Source organism: Lissotriton vulgaris, chromosome 2_1 (genome assembly GCF_964263255.1).
Source record: "Lissotriton vulgaris chromosome 2_1, aLisVul1.2, whole genome shotgun sequence".
Classification (NCBI taxonomy): domain Eukaryota; kingdom Metazoa; phylum Chordata; class Amphibia; order Caudata; family Salamandridae; genus Lissotriton; species Lissotriton vulgaris.
Window position 1 is genome coordinate 1,750,441,682 of NC_141687.1, and position 19,191 is coordinate 1,750,460,872.

A 19,191-nucleotide genomic window follows, 5' to 3' on the forward strand; every position below is an offset into this window, starting at 1 on the left:
CGCAATGTCCTGAACCCCCACTCCCAGCTGACTCTGGTACAATTCCTCATAATACCCCCTAAAACGTTCCAATACCGCTGCCTGGGAGTACACCATTTCTCCCTGCGCATTATTAATGCTGAGGATCGGGCAGCCCCTAAGTTCCGGGTTAGCTAGTCTGGCCAAGAGGGTACCCACCTTGTCCCTTTCTGCATGTGCCCTGATGATATACTGCCTGTAGTCATAACACCTTAAACGTTCCGCCTCGGTGGCAACCACTTCCTTCGTTTCCAATAACTGGGCCTGTAAATCTGGCCTAGCCGGCCTGCGGCGCTCCAAGTCCCTCAAAGTTTCTTCCGCTTTCATGAGGTCGTTCAACACAGTCGTGCGAGCATTCGAGAACCTACCCAAACACACCCCTCTCACCACCACTTTCATTGCATCCCATTCAGTGGACCTGCTCGTGGCCGTGCCCTCATTCACTCCAAAATAGCTATCAATGCCTTGCCGAACCGCGTCGCTGAACACAGAATCCTCAAGCGTCTCCGGCCGAAGCCGCCATGTTGGTATCACTGAGCGCTCTCTCTGCCACTGAATGTGTACCAATAGGGGGTTATGATCGGAGATAGTCCTAGCCAGGTACTCCGCATGGGAAATCAATGGGGCTAGGGATCCACCGCAGAGCACCGAATCAATCCTGACATGCAGATCATGGAGAGCAGAGTAAAAGGAATAATCCCTGGCTCCCCTGTGCCGCTCCCTCCAGACATCCAGCAACCCCCATCTATCCTGCCAATCCTTCCTGTGCGCGGCCAGCCTGCGCACCGGGGAGTCCACCAGGGGGGGATGGGACCTATCCAGAGCCACATCCGTGATCGAATTGAAGTCCCCCCCTAACACTATCGGGCCCGCCAGGAAAGAGGCCAAGGACCCCGAGAGGCTATCAAAGTATCGAGCTTGTTCTGTGTTCGGTGCATATACACAGCAGAAAACCACATCCCTTCCATATAACCTCCCCTCCACCGCCACAAACCGGCCATCCGGATCCACTACTTGATTCAGCACTTGAAAGGGTATCCCCGCCCTCACCCAGATCAGCACCCCCCTGGCATACGCTGAGTAAGTGGTGCCAAACACCTGGCCCCGCCATCTTTTCTGCAAGGCAGCGCACTCTTTTTTGGTGAGATGAGTCTCCTGGAGCATAGCAATCTGAACCCCCCTGCGTACTAGATATGCATGGACTTTGTGACGTTTCACCATAGTTCGTAGCCCCCGGACATTCCACGCCAGGCATTTCAAATTAGGTAATGTCCCCATTCCAGCTTCGTACAGTCCGATTCAAATAACGAAGGTTCATTTATTTTATTTTATTTTAATTTCTTCTATAGCGCAGGAATCAATCCCGTAAGGGTATCTCCGCGCTTGGCCAACTAAGAAGGTGTAGGAAAGATCAGCCTAAGGTTTATGTGGATGGAAATGCTTCTAGGAAAAGAAGGGTTTTTAGTGCCTTTCTGAAGGACATGTGGTTTATGGTGGTTCTTAGGTTAATGGGAAGATTGTTCCAGAGGGCAGGGCCAACAGCGGAGAAAGCCCCCCCAATGCAGTTGCCCCCCCCCCCGAACATACCCAAAACAGAAAAACTTCCCAAACCCCACTCCCCAGGACAGAGCACACGAACCCAATGGCCGCCCCCATCCAAACCTTGAACCAACTTCTCGCACTCTTACCCTGTGGTCTCCACCACAGTCGGCCTTAAGGGCCCAAGGGGGGTGAGTCCCCGCCGACCCCAGCAAGCGGAGCCCGCGCCCCGCACCTTCATCCCCTCCGAAGCACACAGCTCCCCCTCCCGGCATCCCGTCCTCCATCAACAGGATACCACCCTACCATGAAGTCTAGGTCTAGTCCCAATTCAGTCTCAGCCGCAGAAGATACCATCCGATGTCTGTGGGGTCACTATCGGTCCCTTCGAGCTTTCCGCCTCTGAGAGTTCCTCTCCCGTCCTGCTGCCTTCCCCTCCCGAGTCCGTCTCTGCCCGTTCACTGTTCTGTTGCGACCCTGTAATGGCCGCCGTCGCTGCGAGCGCATCCCTCTTCTCCGCCGCCATTTGAGCCTCCCGTTTCTCCCGCTGGCGCCTGTTGCGGGATCTGATGCGTTGTGATTGCCTCACCCGGGGCTGCTTGGGTTGGTCTCGCCTACTTTTATGCGATCTGTCCGTCCCCGCTCTATACGACTCCAGCCATTGCCAAACTTCATCCGGAGTCTGAAAAAAGTGCGTGGAGCCATCCATAATGATCCGCAGCTTAGCCGGGTAGAGCAAGGAGTACTGGATGCCTTCCTCCCTGAGCTCCTTCTTCACCGCGAGGAACGATGCCCTGTTCTTCTGGACCGCTTGAGTGTAGTCCGGGAAGATCGTAACCTTACTGTTCTCCACCTCATACGGGCCCGACATCCTGGCCCGCTGGATGAGGAGATCCCGGTCCTTGTAGTGGAGGAGCCGCACCACCATCGGTCGGGGGGGGCGGCCAAGCCCCGGCGGGCGTGCAGGTACCCGGTGAGCTCGCTCCAGAGTGAAAAAAGGAGTAAGCCCCTCCGGCGCTACCACAGTGCGGAACCAGTTCTCCATATAGGCCACCGCATCCTCCCCCTCAATCCGTTCCGGCAGGCCTACGACCCGCACGTTGTTCCGTCTATTGCGGCCTTCGGCATCCTCCGCCCTCCGCTCCAGCGAGTCCAGTCGGGCCAATATGTCCGTGATCCTGTGCTCCGCGGTCACCACCGATGGCTTCAGGTCCAGCAACAGTTGGTCATGGTCCTTGACCCTGTCCGCCAGCTTCGCGTGATCCGCGCGCAGCAGCCCCAGGCCCGTGGCCACTTGGGCAATGTCTTGGTGCAATGCTTCCTTAGTTGAGGTAATCGCATCAAGTATGGCATCCAAACGCCGGTTCAGCCGCTGTTCTTGATCAAGCTCCGGGGAAGGACTCTCGCTCAGCCGAGTTGATGTCGCCGAGTCCCCCTCAACGCGTCTCTCGGCCATCGGCCCTCCGATCGCCGCCATTACAGGGTGCTGCGTCACAGGTCCAGGAGCCCGTTTTGCGTTGGTGCCCGTAGTTCTGTGCCAGTCTCCGGGCACCGGGCGGTGCAATGTCCCCACCGACGCTCTCAGGAGCAATGACCAGTTAGACTAGCTCCGTTCCGTCGCCCCCCTCGGAAGCCTGAGGGGGGAAGGATGAGTCTTATGGCGGTGGCCAACGAAGGTCCCCAAGCTCCTGGGTGAATCCGGTCAGCGTCCCCTGGTCTCAGGACACAGCACCGCCGATCCTAGTGCCCCGATCAGCCGATTGCAGGATCTCTTGCCAGTCGGCGACAACTTGGCTCAGGGCTGAAGTTCGGGGCCGTCCGACCTCCTCGCCGCCATTTTCTTCACGCCCTCGGCAACACCTCGGCCGCCTCTTCAGCTCGGTCGTCTCGGGGCCAGCAGTCCCCCAGCGACTCTCCGATTGTGCCCAGCTGTCCCCTTACACTTCAGAGGGCAGGAGCATCTTCTTCGGGTCGCCTAGGGTTCCGAAAACAGGAGAATTAGCGGGATTCCGCGCGGAGCCGCGAGCTCACGCCGCCATCCCGATCGGCGTCCAAGCCACGCCCCCCGTTGCTTGGGAAGTGTGAGAGAGATCTTTATTAGGCTTATTTTTCTCCCCCACCTCCAATCTAATTTGCTTTTCTTTTTTATCTTAGTTTTGAGTAAGTGAATGGTGTATGTTTTGAGTGGCTGAAATTGTGCAGGGGCTGGGTGTTAGGGAATAGGGAAGGTATCAAAGTTCTTTTGTTAAATTTGTTGTGCCATTTCAAGTTTTCTCTTTGTTTGACAAGTGGGAGGGTTCATTCCCTACAAGAGACAAGTATCTGAATGAATTGAGAGACAGAGACATGCAGGCATGTAGACATGACACACAACACTACTCCTGACCTGGGGATTCGATCTGTCCTCACATGGAATTTCAACGGATTAGGCAATACAATCAAGACAGAATTAGTAACTGCCTTCATTAGATGTCAGAAGCCAGATGTTGTTCTCCTACAAGAAACCCATTGAATGGTGACCTACTGCCGCTTCCCTGCATGGGGGCATATAACACGCTGCCCACATGCAGGGTTCACCTCGGAAGCAAGGGGCATGGCAATCCTGTTTCGAAAGACACCCCCTTTTCAGATAAAAATATCATGGATAGATCCCAGTGGGAATTATGTAGCTGTACAGGGCCTGTGGGGAGAGAAGATATAACTTTGTTAGTGTATATGCGCCCTGACTACAACAATCTACTTTATGTTTAAAGTACTTTATTGATGGAGTACACAGATAGAAAAAACATTCAAGCAATGACATCCGTGCTATAGACTTGGGAGCCCCTCTTATAGTAGTGTCAAACCCCCCGCAATTGCTTTGAAAACTGTGTGAGCTCCACACCCATATGCATAACATCAACCAACACCCTGAGGTAGCAAAAGGGCTCTCTGTACACACCCCGTTTTTAGTAACTGTTCCCCCCAACTCCCTTTCACACTGCTCCCCCCCACCCTCCCCAACCCCCTCGCCCTCCGTCCATTGCCCTGCTCAGTCAAATATACTCATATCCTCCCTCGACCCTCCCCTCTCACTCCCCCAGGTTCCAAGGCTGCTAGGCAGTGTATTTGATCGGTGGTGTGATTCTCAATAATCTCAAGTATCTTGAGCAGGTCAATTCCCTGAACTCAGTGGCTAACAGTGCATAGAAGGGCTGCCAGAGTTCCTCAAATTGTTCAACATCCCCGGCCATCATAAGGGACAGTTTCTCCATGCCCAAGACGTGCCATAATCTGTGCAGCCAACCTGTAATGGACGGGACAGTGGTAGTGCGCCAGTGCATTAGGATGTTTTGAATCGCCGAGCCTAATGCTATGGCAATTTGTCTACCCCTGCGTGATTTCAGCGGATACATCAACCCATTAGGTAATCCCAAAAGGACATATGCCGGGAAGCGGGGCAGCTCTATCTCAAAATGGACATCAATCTCATCAAGTACCTCCTTCCAATAAGGAAGCAGTAGCGGGCAGTCCCACAGAACATGTGTCAAAGTGCCAAGTTGTCCACACTCCCGCCAACAGGTGTTATCAATATGCCTATTCATCTCGTGTAGCCGTTCCGGAGTGTGGTACCAAAAAGTAGACACCTTGGTGAAAGTTTCAGTCAGTCCTACATGATAAGCGGAGGTCGTGCATGATATGAGACCTGGTCCCACTCCTTGTGGCTCAATGTCCTACCCAGCTCCCTGTTCCAGCGTTCCCTACCAGGATTATGATAGTGGGTGGGGGGGTGTTGCAACATCTTATAAAGATCCGTAATTAGTTTCGCATCCGAGGTGCGGGTCGCGAACCACTTCTCGTACGGCAATAGCTTCCTGTCAGCCAAGTCTTGCACCTGTGGTTGTAAAGCCCAGTGTCTCACCTGCCAGTAGCGCATCCTGTCAGACTCTAATAATCAAAATTCCTCCTTGAGACTCTGAAAAGGGAGGACTCCATCCGGCCCGTACAGGTGAAAGAGAGCCCTGCATCCAGCCGCCCGCCAGTGTGTAAAGGCGCCCGGGGCAGTCCCCGGTGTGAAGTCAGGGTTGGCCGCAATAGGCGTAAACGGGGAGGGAAACGTGGTGAGGTCATATGTCTGATTGGTAGCGTCTCACACTCTCAGTGGGACCCGCGTTACATAGGATGCATAGAGGTTAAGGGGACGATGCGCTCTGCGCAGGAAGGGCACCTCCTGTAGGGGACGGCCCGCCACCGCCTGGTCCTGGAAGAGCCAGTGCTTGTCCTACTCCCACCCGCTCCATTCCACCAGGTACCTCAACTGCGCCGCCTGAAAGTATTTGCGCAAGTCTGGGATACCCAGTCCCCCTGACTCCGGCGCCAACAAAGAGAGAGCCCTCTTCATCCAGGGTCTGCGGCCCTGCCATACAAAGTGGGATAAGGCCGACTGCGTCTGCTGAATCCAGCCTTTGGGCGGTTGCAGCGGCAGCGCCCGGAACAGGTATAAGATCTGGGGGAGAACCATCATCTTTACCGCCGCCACTCTTCCCAGCCAGGATATCATGCCTTTACTCCATCTCCCCAGTTCCTCTTTAATCTTCGTACCCAGAGTTGAGTAGTTAGCTGCCACCGTTGCCTGCAGCGTGGGTGCCAACAGAATACCCAAATACTGGACCTGACTGGTCGGCCACTGCATGGGGAAGAGGGTTTGCAATCCCCGTCGCGTCTCAGGCGTAAGAGAGAGATCCAGGGACGCCGACTTCCCCATGTTCATCTTGAACCCTGCCACTCGGGAAAAGGCCTCTAGTTCGTCAACGCACGCCGGTAAAGCACGCCTCGGTTCCTCCAAGGTCAATATCACATCGTCGGCGTAAAGGCTGACCGTTTGTATAAATCCTCCCATTTTCACACCGATCGCGTCTGTGTACTGCCGTATTCTCTGGGCAAAGGGCTCCATATACAGAGCGAAGAGGAGTGGGGACAGCGGGCATCCCTGTCTGGTGCCTCGCTCAATATTAAACCTCCGAGAATTACAACCATTCACCCGCACTACCGCCGACGGGAACCGGTAACAATTAAATACCCAAGAGCGAAATTTCCCGCCGATGCCCATCTTCTCCAGCACCCGCTCCAGATAAGGCCAATGCACCCGGTCGAATGCTTTTTCAGCGTCAACCGACAGGAGCATTCTTTCTCCGGGGAACCGCGACGCCTTTTCCAATATATGTGCCACTCTCTAGGTGTTATCCACCGTCTGCCTCCCGGGCACAAAGCCGGCCTGATCCGATTCTTGTAAAAGAGCGCGGTATAACCATCTGGGCCAGGGGCATTTCCATGCTTAAGCCTGGAGATGGCGGCGATAACCTCCTCCGTCCGGATCTCCCTTTCCAGATATTCCGTTTGGGGCGGCGCCAGGGACGGGAGGGCAATCAAGTCCAGGTAGTCTTCCGTCTCCTGCGCCAGCAGGTCCTCCCCTGTGTACAAGTCGTCATAGAAACGGCGGAAGACTTCTGCTATCTGTGCGTCGTCTGAAACCATCCTTCCATCCCCCACTGCAATCTCCTTTACCCGTTGGCGCTCGTGGATCACCCTGAGTTTGCTCGCCAGGAGGCGACCACACTTGTCCCCTCCCGTATAATAAGCATGCTTCAGCCGCAGCGCCGCATATTCCTCCCTATCCATATCTAAAGAAGACAGGAGTTTCCTCGCCGCCTTTAGTTGCTTCCAGACCCTAGGGGCCCCCGTGCGGCGATGCACTTCTTCGAGTTCTTTGACATTTTGCGTGAGTTTGTCTCGCTTCTGCCCCCGATCTCTATTCTCCGCCGAGGAGATTGCAATAAAGTCCCCTCTAACCACCGCCTCAAGAGCCGCCCACTGAGTGGCCACTGATTTGTCCGTGTTGTCATTGTGTGTTTGAAAGTCCCTGATCACCTCCGTAACGCGCTGCACAACTGTTTTCCTATGCAAGAGAGCGTCTCTGAGGCACCAGATCCCGCGAGTAGCTCGATCAGCTGGCAGAGAGAAGGATCCCGCGACCGGCGCATGATCGGATAAGGAAATGACCCCCATCTCCGATGTCATAGCCACAGCGCGGACCGGGCCAGTGACCAGTAGGTGGTCCAATCTGGCGTATGTCTTGTGCGCGTGAGAGTAGAAAGAATAGTCCCGGTCCGCGGGGTGCAAGCTGCGCCAAAGGTCGTGGAAATCCAGGTCTGCCATCTAGGACTTCGTCAGCTGTGAGAGTTCCCCCGACTGTGGGGACCGTTGGGCCGACCTGTCTATCGCTGAGTCAAACACCATATTTAAATCACCACCCAAAATAATGTGTCTATCTGGAGATGCTGTTATGTCTACCCGTGCAGAGCGCATGAAGCTATCCTGTTGTTCATTCGGACAGTATATCGTCCCGATGGTAAAGGTCAGGGTCCCCAGTTTAAATCTGTGCGCTAAGAGTCTCCCTTTCTGCTCTGTGAATTTGTGTAATACCTCCCCCCTAAACGAAGCAGACACTAAAATCGCTACCCCAGCTGTTTTGGTGGTGTTCGAGGAGAAAAACTGTGTGGGGAATTTGCGTGAGCGTAATCTATGGCAATCCCGTGTGAGTAAATGAGTCTCCTGGAGGAGACAAATGTCAGCCTGGGTGTTCTCTAACAAAGACAGGACTGCCCTCCTCTTAACCGGGTTGTTGAGCCCCTTGACATTGAGGGTCACGATTTTAAGGGACGCCATAAGAAGTCATAACCAGGTAACATGCACTGCAAATCCACATTGGGGAGGGCCGGAGTGTGAGTCTACGCAGCGACATGACCCTCGCCAGGTCTTCGTGGAAATAGCAAGAGCACTGAACGGACTAAACCCACCCCTCCCCTCATCCAACACCCAGCCCCCCCGTCCCCCAACTCCCCAACTCTCCCTCCTCCCGCACCCCCACCCGTACCCCCAACTGCCCCAAACTCCCCCCCCCAACAAGGTCCCCCAACACCTTCTGAAAAATTGTCCCAGCCATGTCCCTGCGGACAAGTCCGTGGTAAAGTATTGAAGTGGACGTCCAGCCATGGTCATTGCAATGCTATGTCGTTCTCCCCCTGGAGCAATCTCACGCTGTCAGCGCAACACCATCAGCCACACCCCTCTACCCTCCACTCCCTCCCCGCCCTACGGAAACCTGGCCTGCAATCATTGCAATGCTATGTCGTTCTCCCCCTGGAGCAATCTCACGCTGTCAGCGCAACACCATCAGCCAATGTAGTGTCGCCAGCGGCCGCTTGGATGGCGCTCGCCATTTCGGCCCTGATGGTAGGCGAACTGGGCCGCTGAGGCGCCGCTGATGTTCTACGTCTCGAAACCCTGCACCATCCGTCTTCTGAGGTGCGCCGTCTACGCGGCGTAGTGGACTCCTCCTCCTCCGCGGTGATCCCCAACACCTCACATGTGTCCTGCAGGGACCGCAGCTGATGTACCTCACCGTTCCACTTGAAAATGAGGCGGAAAGGGTGACCCCACGAATAAGGCGTTTCGTGCTGCTTTAGGAAGTCTGTCGCTATCTTAAATGCTTTCCGTTTTTGTAGTGTGATCACAGACCGATCCTGGTATGAGGCCACCGGGTGCCCTCGGAAGGCCAGCGAGGGCGTTTTCCGGGCCTCCGCCATGATTCGTTCTTTCAGTGGAAAGTCAGGAAGAAAGGCCAAAATGTCCGGGTGGGGTGAGGGGCATTAGCGCGTCTCCGGGGTCCCACTCTATGAGCCCTATCAATCCTTATCGGGAACTCGGCTGTCTCGCCCAGTATGTCTCTAAAGAGTTCCCGCAGGTATCCCACTACATCCGAACCTTCTTCCGCTGATGGAATTCCCCGGACCCTTATGTTATTCCACCTGGAGCAGTTTTCCAAATCCTCATTATGGGACTGGAGGTCCATCTGTTGGTCCCTCAAATGCAGCACCTCTTGCTGTAGCTGTGCGATTTCTTCATCCTGCCTTTGCGTGGAGCATTCTGTCGTGGCCACTCTCTCTCCCAGGCCATCCACCTCTCTCCGGATTTCACGGACTTCCCCGGCAACTTCCTGCTTTAACGTTTGAAAGTCATCGCGCAATGTGCCGAAGAGCGATTCCAGAAAGGACCTGGTGACCGGTGGTTCACCACCTCCTGCCGATTGCGAGCCACTCGCTGCGTTCGGTGACGGCTGATTTCTGTCCCCTCTGTTCTGGGACCTACCAAGCAGTTCCGGGAGCGTGCGCTCATTTCTCTTGCTACCTTTCTGGTTCGCCATGTCCTCTGTCAGGCAGCACCGTCACCCACCGCCTCCGACGCTAACCAGGCCTTCAATCCGTGACCACCCGTAGCTCCGCTTGATGGGGTCGCAGAGGTTCGCTCGTTCTTTTTCCGGGTGTGCCACCCGAGAAGGCCCACGCCAGCGTCCACCTTTCAGATAGTGTCAGGGACCCCTGCACCGCAGTCCGTCCTCTTCCCCGAGGCGCCCACAGTCACCAGCCACGTGGCTGGCCGCCTAGGATCCCCAAGACCGCAAATTCCAGAGGCACACTATGTAGCAGCCGAGGAGTCCCTCTTCCTGATGCGGCGTCCCCAGGGCCGCCACATCCGCAACCACTTGGTCCAGCCGGCGGGGGGGTGCACCAAAGCTTCACCTCGAGGCTATCGACAAAGGCTTATGCCCCAGCTCGTTGCCTGCACGCTGCACCGTCTCCGGCAACACGCCCCCCCATCAACACTCCGGGGGGGAGCCACACACGAACCCACAGACAGTGTCCCCAGGAGGGTTTTAGGCGCCAACCGCAACACAGTGTCCTCCGCTATTTCCCCAACTGGGTGTCTCACTTGCGGGGCGTTATGTCCTCGAGTAGTGTCCTCCGCTGTGCAGGCCCTCTCCTCACCCCACTCCAGCACCTCAGATCTGGACAAGGGAGAGCCAGCCGCTGTTCATGGGTCCCGTGATCGGACCTCCCTCTGGCAGATCTTCACCCCCTGGTCCTGGCCGCTGAAGACCGCCACCACAGACTCACCGTTAGTGGCCTCCCAACTTCCCTACAGGCTTGCCAGATTGTGCAGGGGCCCCCAGAGCACTCTCGGGTCTCGCCGGCATCCTCCTCACCTGCCCTAGTGTCAGGACCGGGCTCTGCGCCGCTCCGAGCTCCTTCGCTGCCTCCGGCCTCCGCCCAATTCCAGGCCTTTCCTCTGACCCTGCAGGCCGGGTCAATCAAGCGCCACACCCGGGGATGCACAGCCGCTGCAGTCTCTCGAGCAACACAGGCCTCGGGACCGGCCGTAGCTGCCCCCGGTCCCGCCGATAGTCCCCGGGGTCTCCTCGCCGACGCTCCGTTGGGGCCTCCGCAGTGTAGGCCGCAGCCTCGGCCTCGAGTAGAACTTTACCCGCTCCGGGGGGCGCGGTCACTCGGCCTTTCATTCGGCGACCTGCACACCACTCCCGGCCTCTGCCGCGGACCTCAGGCTGCCTCCTGCCGTGCTACGGGATGTAGCTGCCGGCCCTCACTGCGACCCGGGTCTGCCTCGCCCAGGCCGCGTCTCCGTTCCAGGCAGCCGCCGCCTCCGATCCCGGAGCCGTGCCGCTCCGCATCACATCCGCTGCCGGCTGGTTCAATTCCGGACCGGTCACGATCCTGGACACAGCTCCGTTATTTCCACCACTTCCCTCGCGCTATCAAGAGCCGTGAGGGGGGAGAACAGGCGAATTTAAGGGCCCAGGAGCAGGACGGGGTCGGGAGCTCCGGATGGAAGCGTCTCCCTACTCCGCCATCTTGGCCACGCCCCCCAACAATCTACTTTAAACACAGTTGCTGAAATCCTGTTGGCAACAGAGTCCTCCCTACATATTGTTAATGGGGCTTTAACAATGTGATGTCATCTGAACTGAATAGATCAGGAACATCACACACCCTATCTAGAACCACACCTCTAGCATCCCTTGTTGATACCCTAGGCCGCACTGACCCCTGGCGTCACCATCACCCAACAGAAAGAGGCTACACTTACTATCCTGGGATGCATAAAGTATTTTCCAGATTATAATATATCTTTACACTGGCCAGGCAGGAAGGGACGGTCTAAAGAGCAGAATACCTAGCATGAGACCTGACTGATCACTTCTGCTTTGGATTTCCACATGAAAGAGGTCCCATAGGCATTGCAGAGGACGGAGGTTAAGTGCGTGGGAGCTCAGGGTTGAGATGGTCCTGTGAGAGCTCAGAGTAAAAACTGAACTCTATTTTGAAAGAAACAAAAACTTTGTTACTTCGGTGGTGGTATTATGGGAGGCCCATAAAGCAATGATTCGGGACAGGGAAAAATATATTATTGCTTTCAAAAAGAAATAAGCAACAGAGGAAATGGAGTGACTTGAATGGCGCCTGATAAGAGCAGAAGTTGCAAATGGGTCTCGACCGAACCCCTGACACTACGACGGATTGAGACCATAGGCGCCGATTATAGAACTCTGGCAACTAATGAGGCCCACATTCATCTTTTGGCCATGCAGCACTGCCTTTACAACACTGGAGAAAAGGCAGGAAAGCTGTTAGAATGGTTGGGCCGACGTGAAGCCCAGGCGCGATTAGCGAGTCGAATAGCAGTGCCAGACAGTAGGAGTAATGCAATAGACAAAGCGATAGAGGAGGAATTTGCAGTTTTATGCGGTCCTTTACAAAGATTGCCACCTAGCAGGTCATCACCACTTCAAAAAATACCTGAGAGCAGTGAATATGCCAGTCTTCTCAACTGAGGATCGTGTGGCCCTGGAGGGATTTCTCTTGCTGAAAAGCAGACAGCAGTGGCTAAACTGAATCCAGACAATACTCCAGGGTCAAATGGCCTCCCGGCAGAATTTTTAAAAAAGCAGAGAGATTTATTGGCATCCTATTTGCATAAATTATATGTGACAGCCCTGCAAGAGGGCATCATCCCACCTGATCTAAGTAGAGCGACAACAGTGGTGATAGACAAAGCTGGAAAACCACCCACCGAGTGCGGATCTTATCATCTGATTTCATTACTTAACATCAAAACTAATTTTCTGGCCACAGTTCTCGCCACTAGACTTACGGGAATCATTTCCCCCCTCGTTTACAAAGACTTGTCCGGTTTTACGCAAAAGCGCTCTACCAGGGGTAATCTGCACAGACTCCATAATTGGATGGCAGAGGTTGGGTCCTGACAATACCCTCATGTATTCATCTCCTTGGACCCAGAAAAGGCCTTTGACGTTGTGCATTGGCCTTTTATGATGCAAACTCTAAGAAGGATGCACTTTGGATAGACTTTTTGGCCTAGATAGAGCTACTATATCGTGAACTCAGGGCAGCGGTACGGGTTAACAGTGTAAAGTCATCAGAATTGCTTATTAGGATGGGAACTCAACATGGTTGCCTGCTCTCTCCATTCCTGTTTGCCCTCACATTAGCATCCCTAGCCTGGATGGTACATGACAATCCGAGCATTATGGGTTTTAGCACAGCAGGATCCCCAATAACTGAAGATAAAAATTCACTATACATAGATGACATCCTCTTGTTCCTTACCCAAATAATTTGATTCCCTCAATGTTTCAGACATTTGAAAACTATGGTGTTCACTCAGGATACCCTGGGATAATTCAGTCCTATACTTGGCGACTGATCACACTGACTTAATAGGCCTTTCTGGGAGACTGAGAGAGACTAGAGAGGGCTTCCGGTATTAGGGTATCTGCAATGCTAGACCCTAAGAGATGTATAGAATTTAATGTAGGGAAAATATTGACAGAATTTCATATAGATTACACTCATTGGAGAGCTCTGCCGCTTATGATATTGGGTAAGGCAGCTATGTTTAAGATGGTCACCCTTCCAAACTTTCTATGCCCTACAAAACTCCTTCTATAGGTGAGGTCTTTGTTAAACTTAAGAGTGAACTCGGGAAACTGTTATGGAATGAGAGGCACTGCAATGGAATTCTTACAATGAAGGCATAACCTTCCCAGATATTTGGGCCTAATATTGGACCTCCCACCTGATATCAATAAATGACTGAGGCCATGTGGAGGGAGATCACTCCACTTATGTGTTAAAGAGTACACAGTTTTCAAATCAAACGTATCTCCATTATCTCTATCGCGGAAAGGGATAGGGCACCTTCTACCTGCAACCCATGTGACATTTGAGGCGGGGCATGGGACAATCAGGTGTCTGGGATGGACTAAAGATTATCACCCGGTAAACTCGCCTATAGGTCGTGAACCGTTTTAAAGGACTTGGAAAGTTGAGAGAGTTTAGTGATTAGGACCGTATTGACATTTGTAAGATGGGTGACCTATCAGAGAGGGGTGCCTTCATGTCGTTTTCCTCCCTCCTGCGCGAGTACTAACTCCATGATAGGCGACACTTTAAGTACCTCCAAGTTAAGCACGCTTGGGAAGTGGAATCTATCCCACAGACCTCCCAGAGTATGCGCCCATTAAAGGCGGGCTCCTGATGGAGGAAGACAATGGAAAAGGCGGTATCGTTCATGTACCCCACCATAAATAACAAAATACCCGACACCCTAAAGAAACTTAGGCTTACATGGGAGGCTGAAATAGAAGAGCTGGAAGATCTAGGCTCGGAGGCCGCCCTATTGTTTCCCAGGGAATTAACAATTTAATACTGACTGATGCTCATTCAACTCAAGATCCTCTACCAGATCTATTGTGATAGGGCACGCTTGCATAAAATGGGGACAGTGGCGTCATCGGATTGCAGAGATTTTTATAATACAATTTGGACCAGCTCTGTCATACGCTCCTTCTGGGAAAGTTTATTATTAGAATTGGGTAAGATAATAGAGACAGTGCTACCAGAGCACCCTAAATACATCCTTTAGGTATCCCCACAGATGTGGATCTCCCCGAGCGAAATTATTATTTTGTAATCTAGGCTTAGTGATTGCCAAAAGAGACCAGGTCAAATACTGGTGAGCCCCTGAGATACAGACTATAACAAATTGGAAGACGGGATGGACTTATACATAGCAGAGGAATGGGCTACATACAAAAACAGAGGATGTCCACGTAAATTTCATAGGATATGGAGTAGCTGGAACAAATACTACGGGCTTGATCTCCAAGATGAAGCAACTGCAGTGTTGCTCCATTTAGAGATAATACCCTTAGTTATCTAATGGAGTGTGCTACTCAAGTTGATATTGCGTCCCTACATGCCTCCAGATCGTTATTAGTGTATGCTGTGCAGATATGTGATGAACCAATTCCCTTCCACATTGTCTTCTGTTATTTAATGGATATCTGTTCATATCCGTTCATTTGTGAGTCTCAAAAATCCAATACAAATATTCCACAAAAAAACAACGTGGGAGAGGGGTGGGTTGGATAGGGCAAGCAATCAATCACGTGGGAGATGGCGGATGGGTCGGGGCAAACAAGAAACTATGAGGGACGGAGTAAGCAAGGCATAACAAGCAACTATGCAGGGGGGGTGGAACAGGGCAAGCAAACAACAAAGTGGGAGGGAGTGTGTGGGACAGGCAAGCAAGCAACAATGCAGGAGGTGGCAAAGAACAACATAGAATGGAACAGGCTAGGGGAGAAGGTCTGCAAACACAAGCAGACTTATGGAGTGCTGCAAGTAAAGGAGAAAAGTAGCTCCAAAAGCATGAGGAGTGGCAGGACACAGGGCAAGGAAGCAGTACTTGGGCCATGCTCAAGGGGAGGGACAAACACAATGAATATACAGTGAAGTTGACAGGTGCTGAGCAAAGAGAAGCAAGGAAATGAGAGTGCTGATTAAGCCAATCAATGGATACAATGGGCAAATTCCAAGCCCCCCTGTAAGTAAATAAAATCTTTTGCAAGCGCCAGCTTATGCACTGTCTTAGGCGAGACCTAATGATATATTCTGATGGTGACCGCAGCAGGGTCTTTCATAAAGGACAGGCTTCTAGGTGTAAGAAACAAGTAGTATGTCCGGACCTTAACTGCAGCTCTGGTCCTTCACACAGGACAGTCTCTGGGTTTAAATAACAAGTAGTCCTGATGGTTACTGTAGCAGAACCTTTCACACAAACAAATCTCTAAGGCTACGGAATTCACTAAGTATTAGATTTACTGGCTCATGCCCATGAGGCATTTCTTTGTGAAAATTGAAACTGGTGTAAGACATTTCAATTTAGGTAAACATGACCAAAATGCAGTCAAAACATTAACATTGGAACATGATTTTTTTTATTTTCACACAGATCAAAATTCCATCTCAATTATAACCTGTTTTTTATTTTTGCATATTTTTACAGATAAATAACAACAGAAAACCAGTTATTTTCCTGTCTGTATTTATTTTTAAATGTGGATAAAAATCGAAATTGGATTTTTTTTTTAGATTCTAAATGCTGTCACTAATGACTGCCAGGCTAATACCTGTGCGGGGAAGCGGCAAAGGCGTAAAAAAATAAAAAAGAATTTTAGGAAAGAGGCTTAAACTGCATTAGATATGCACAACCTTGATACTAAAATGTTCATGTTTTCATTTAAGTGCATTGATTTATCATCAGTGGGTGTTCCTATCAATGGAAATTATCATGCGTTTAAGCATGAATGCACTCTTATAGGTTACATAAATGTGGAATTACAATAGTATCAACTTCATTTACTCACAAAACTCAAAATAAATATGGATAAATACAGGTAACAATAGCAAAAAATAAATATGGATAAAATACAGATGGAAAAATAAAAAAACAAATACTATAAAACCGGGAACCCTAATTATAACATTGTTAAGACAGAATTTTCCAGCATGTAGAATGAATAATAAGAACTTGTTTTGCAGCAGATGAACATGTGGGTTCAATATACGTATGAAGGCAAGAGCAGCAGAACCTTTCACAAGAAATGCTAATGTTAAGAAATTCAATAATTTATTTTAAGTCTTAGCTGGGTAAGAATAAGTTTACGCTCTTATGGATGAAGCAAGTTTCATTTTGAAAGCACATGATTTTGTCCACAACTTCAGCGCTTGGGTCCTTGGACCTGCTTAGCTAAGCAACACAGTTGCATAAGAACTTCGGTAAATATAGATAAGAAGGTTTAAATTCAGGTTAGACTTTGATGTTTGATAACATCGGCTTAAAAGGTGTAAGGCAGATGAGTGACGCACATGTATGACTGTTTAACAATTATTTGATCAGTAGCTCCTTGGCTGCTATGGAGCAACCTCTCATGATGCACTGAATTTCTAACTATACCTCACCAACCCCACTAAATGACTCAATTGCAGCACAGGCTGTGGCTGTAAAAGATTTGCAATGACTGGGAGCTCCTTATCGGAGATCTTTTCATATGTAATCACAGTCAGGCGAATGCATGAGAGGGAACTGTGCAAAAAGGATGGGGTGTGTATAAAATAGACTAAGGTACCCAAAAGAATGTTTTTATGGGGTGAAGGTACCTTGACCAAGTAAAAGCAGTGGTGTATACTCTAGTAGCAATCTACCTTGATAGCTACAGATCATTGTGATACAGCGACCCCACCAAATCACCCCACCGTTTACCTTTTGATGCAATTAGGTTTATGAGTAAAAGACATTTCGCAAAATAAGGTCAAAGAGACTACCTAAACCAGATTACTAAGAATAAACCAATGTGTTCGCAATAAGACATTTGACTGAACATTGGGAAAGTCGCTGCTAGCCCATCTGCAAAAATGAACCAACCAAAAGGATACAACCATAGAAGCTCTTCCTGTCAGAAGGAAAGGGAAAAAGCAAAAAGTTAAAAATGTATAACACAGTAACACACACATTACAAAACAGAATGCCATATAGTAAACGTGTAAATATTGGAAAGAACTGCAGATATCTTGGATGTAATCAACAAATGTGGGCCCTCCTATGGTCAGTGGTGAGAGTGGCTTATGGAACTCATGTTGGTACAGTGTACAACACTGCACATGAATATTTAAGCAAGCAAAGTTTACATACAAGGTAAATCACACCTTAAAATGTATCATGTAATCCAAATATTTTAGAGGCACTGATATTTTACGCTTTGGTGCAGACAAAAGGGGTTGTCCCAAAACATGTTTTCCCCATGAATTTTCCCATCCGGATTCTGAACACGACAACAGCCGGAACCGCTGAACGGAATTGCAAATTTGGCAGAAACCTAGATGTTGGTCCAGAAAGCGTGTTTGTTGTAATTTGGTGTAAACCCATTCAGTAGTTCAAGAGTTATTTAAGGTTAAAAAATATGGATATCTGGGAAGGCGGATTCTTGCAGTGGACTTGTGGATCCTACTGAAATTTAAATGGCTACCAACACTTCAACAAGAGAGTGTTGGCAGCCATCTTGGGACTCAGCTTGAAGCCGAGTTCCCCCAAAAATGTAAAAAATAATGAAAAGGGGGCCGAATATGGACAGCAGGGCCCACAGGGACCCCATGGGCGCTTAAAGGCATTTTGTAATTCAATTTTACTGCAAATTCACAGGTGGAACCGTGGCAAAATTGGGAAGAAAAAAACACGCACAGGCTACCAAGCATCTTTTTCAGGATGCCCCCTGGTGAGCCTAATCGAAGGGGCATGTACAAAATAAAGGAGGGAGGTGCATGGGGACCCCTTCTAGGATTTATTAAAGTCCCGAGGACCACCACCTCCCAAGGGTATTGATAATAATTTATGTGTGGGGGCCCACACGGAGCCCCCTGACCCAGGGACCGCCACCTCCCCAGAGCAACTTATAGAGAAATGGAGGGGGATCTCCGACCCCCATGCCCTGGGGACCGCCACCTCATAGGGCTAAACGAAAATACATGGGGGGGCCCGTAGACTCCATGGTACACTACCACCTGCCCAAAGCATAGCTTTAAAAAGGGGGAGAGGGCCGTGTGGCACCCCTACCAGGCCATATACGAGGTGGCTTGTTAAACCAAAAGGAAGGGGGCCATGTGGCCCCCCTCCTGGAGCCATAGATGGCCCTGGGGGTCGCCACCCCAAGGCCGGCCCCTGCTATGGCTTGGCAGGAGCATTACTGCGGAAGCCAAGGCATTTTGCTCTTGCTTGCTCAAAGCGGTGGGAGCGGGTTTGACAAAATGGCAAAATAATATTATTTAAAACGAGTTTAATAACTTCGTCCGACAATTAATTCACCTCAACAAGACTTGTTGAGGTGAATTAATTGTCAGACGAAGTTGTAACATTTTCTACACTGGGTACCACCTGACCTTGCTACGCCACTGGCCGCTCAGCCCCCCTATCTTAATTTGAAATCAAAATTGGGAAAAATACCTAGACCCTAGGGCTAAAATAAGCCTGAGGATGTTGGCCACGCTGGATTCCCTTCTGCATTAAAAAAAGGCCTGGGATGGGGTCCGGGGACCAAATTGGCCCCCCCAACCGTAAAAAATACAACAAAAATGTGGGACCAGCAAGTCGCCGGAGGCCCTGCCCCCTTTCTCCAAAACTCTACAAGCGTGCTTCCTGGGGCACAATGAGCAGTGCGCCAGGAAGCCCCTTGGATGCGGAGTGTTCTTGGGGGCCAGGAACCCCTTCTGTTACTTCCAGCAAGTCCCTGACTGCGGGGTTGCTAAGAGGTATTTAGAGGCCACGCCCCTTTCTCCACCACTCTGCAAATGCACTTCTTATTGCACTACTGGTTGGGGGATG

The 19,191-nt window shown here is 51.1% G+C and overlaps 1 protein-coding gene across 3 annotated transcripts in view; it reads right to left on the reverse strand.

Moving 5' to 3' along the window:
• The window catches only part of TMEM80 (transmembrane protein 80), a 137,512-nt gene that overhangs the window by 88,408 nt on the left and 29,913 nt on the right, over positions 1–19,191 (reverse strand). For 2 of the 3 annotated variants that reach the window (XM_086957767.1, XM_086957768.1), the window contains exon 2: positions 17,253–17,269. The exons of the other annotated variant lie outside the window; for it this stretch is intronic. In XM_086957767.1, the coding sequence (XP_086813893.1) occupies positions 17,253–17,269 (17 nt within the window). The remainder of the gene's footprint in view (positions 1–17,252; positions 17,270–19,191) is intronic. 3 annotated transcript variants of the gene reach the window in all.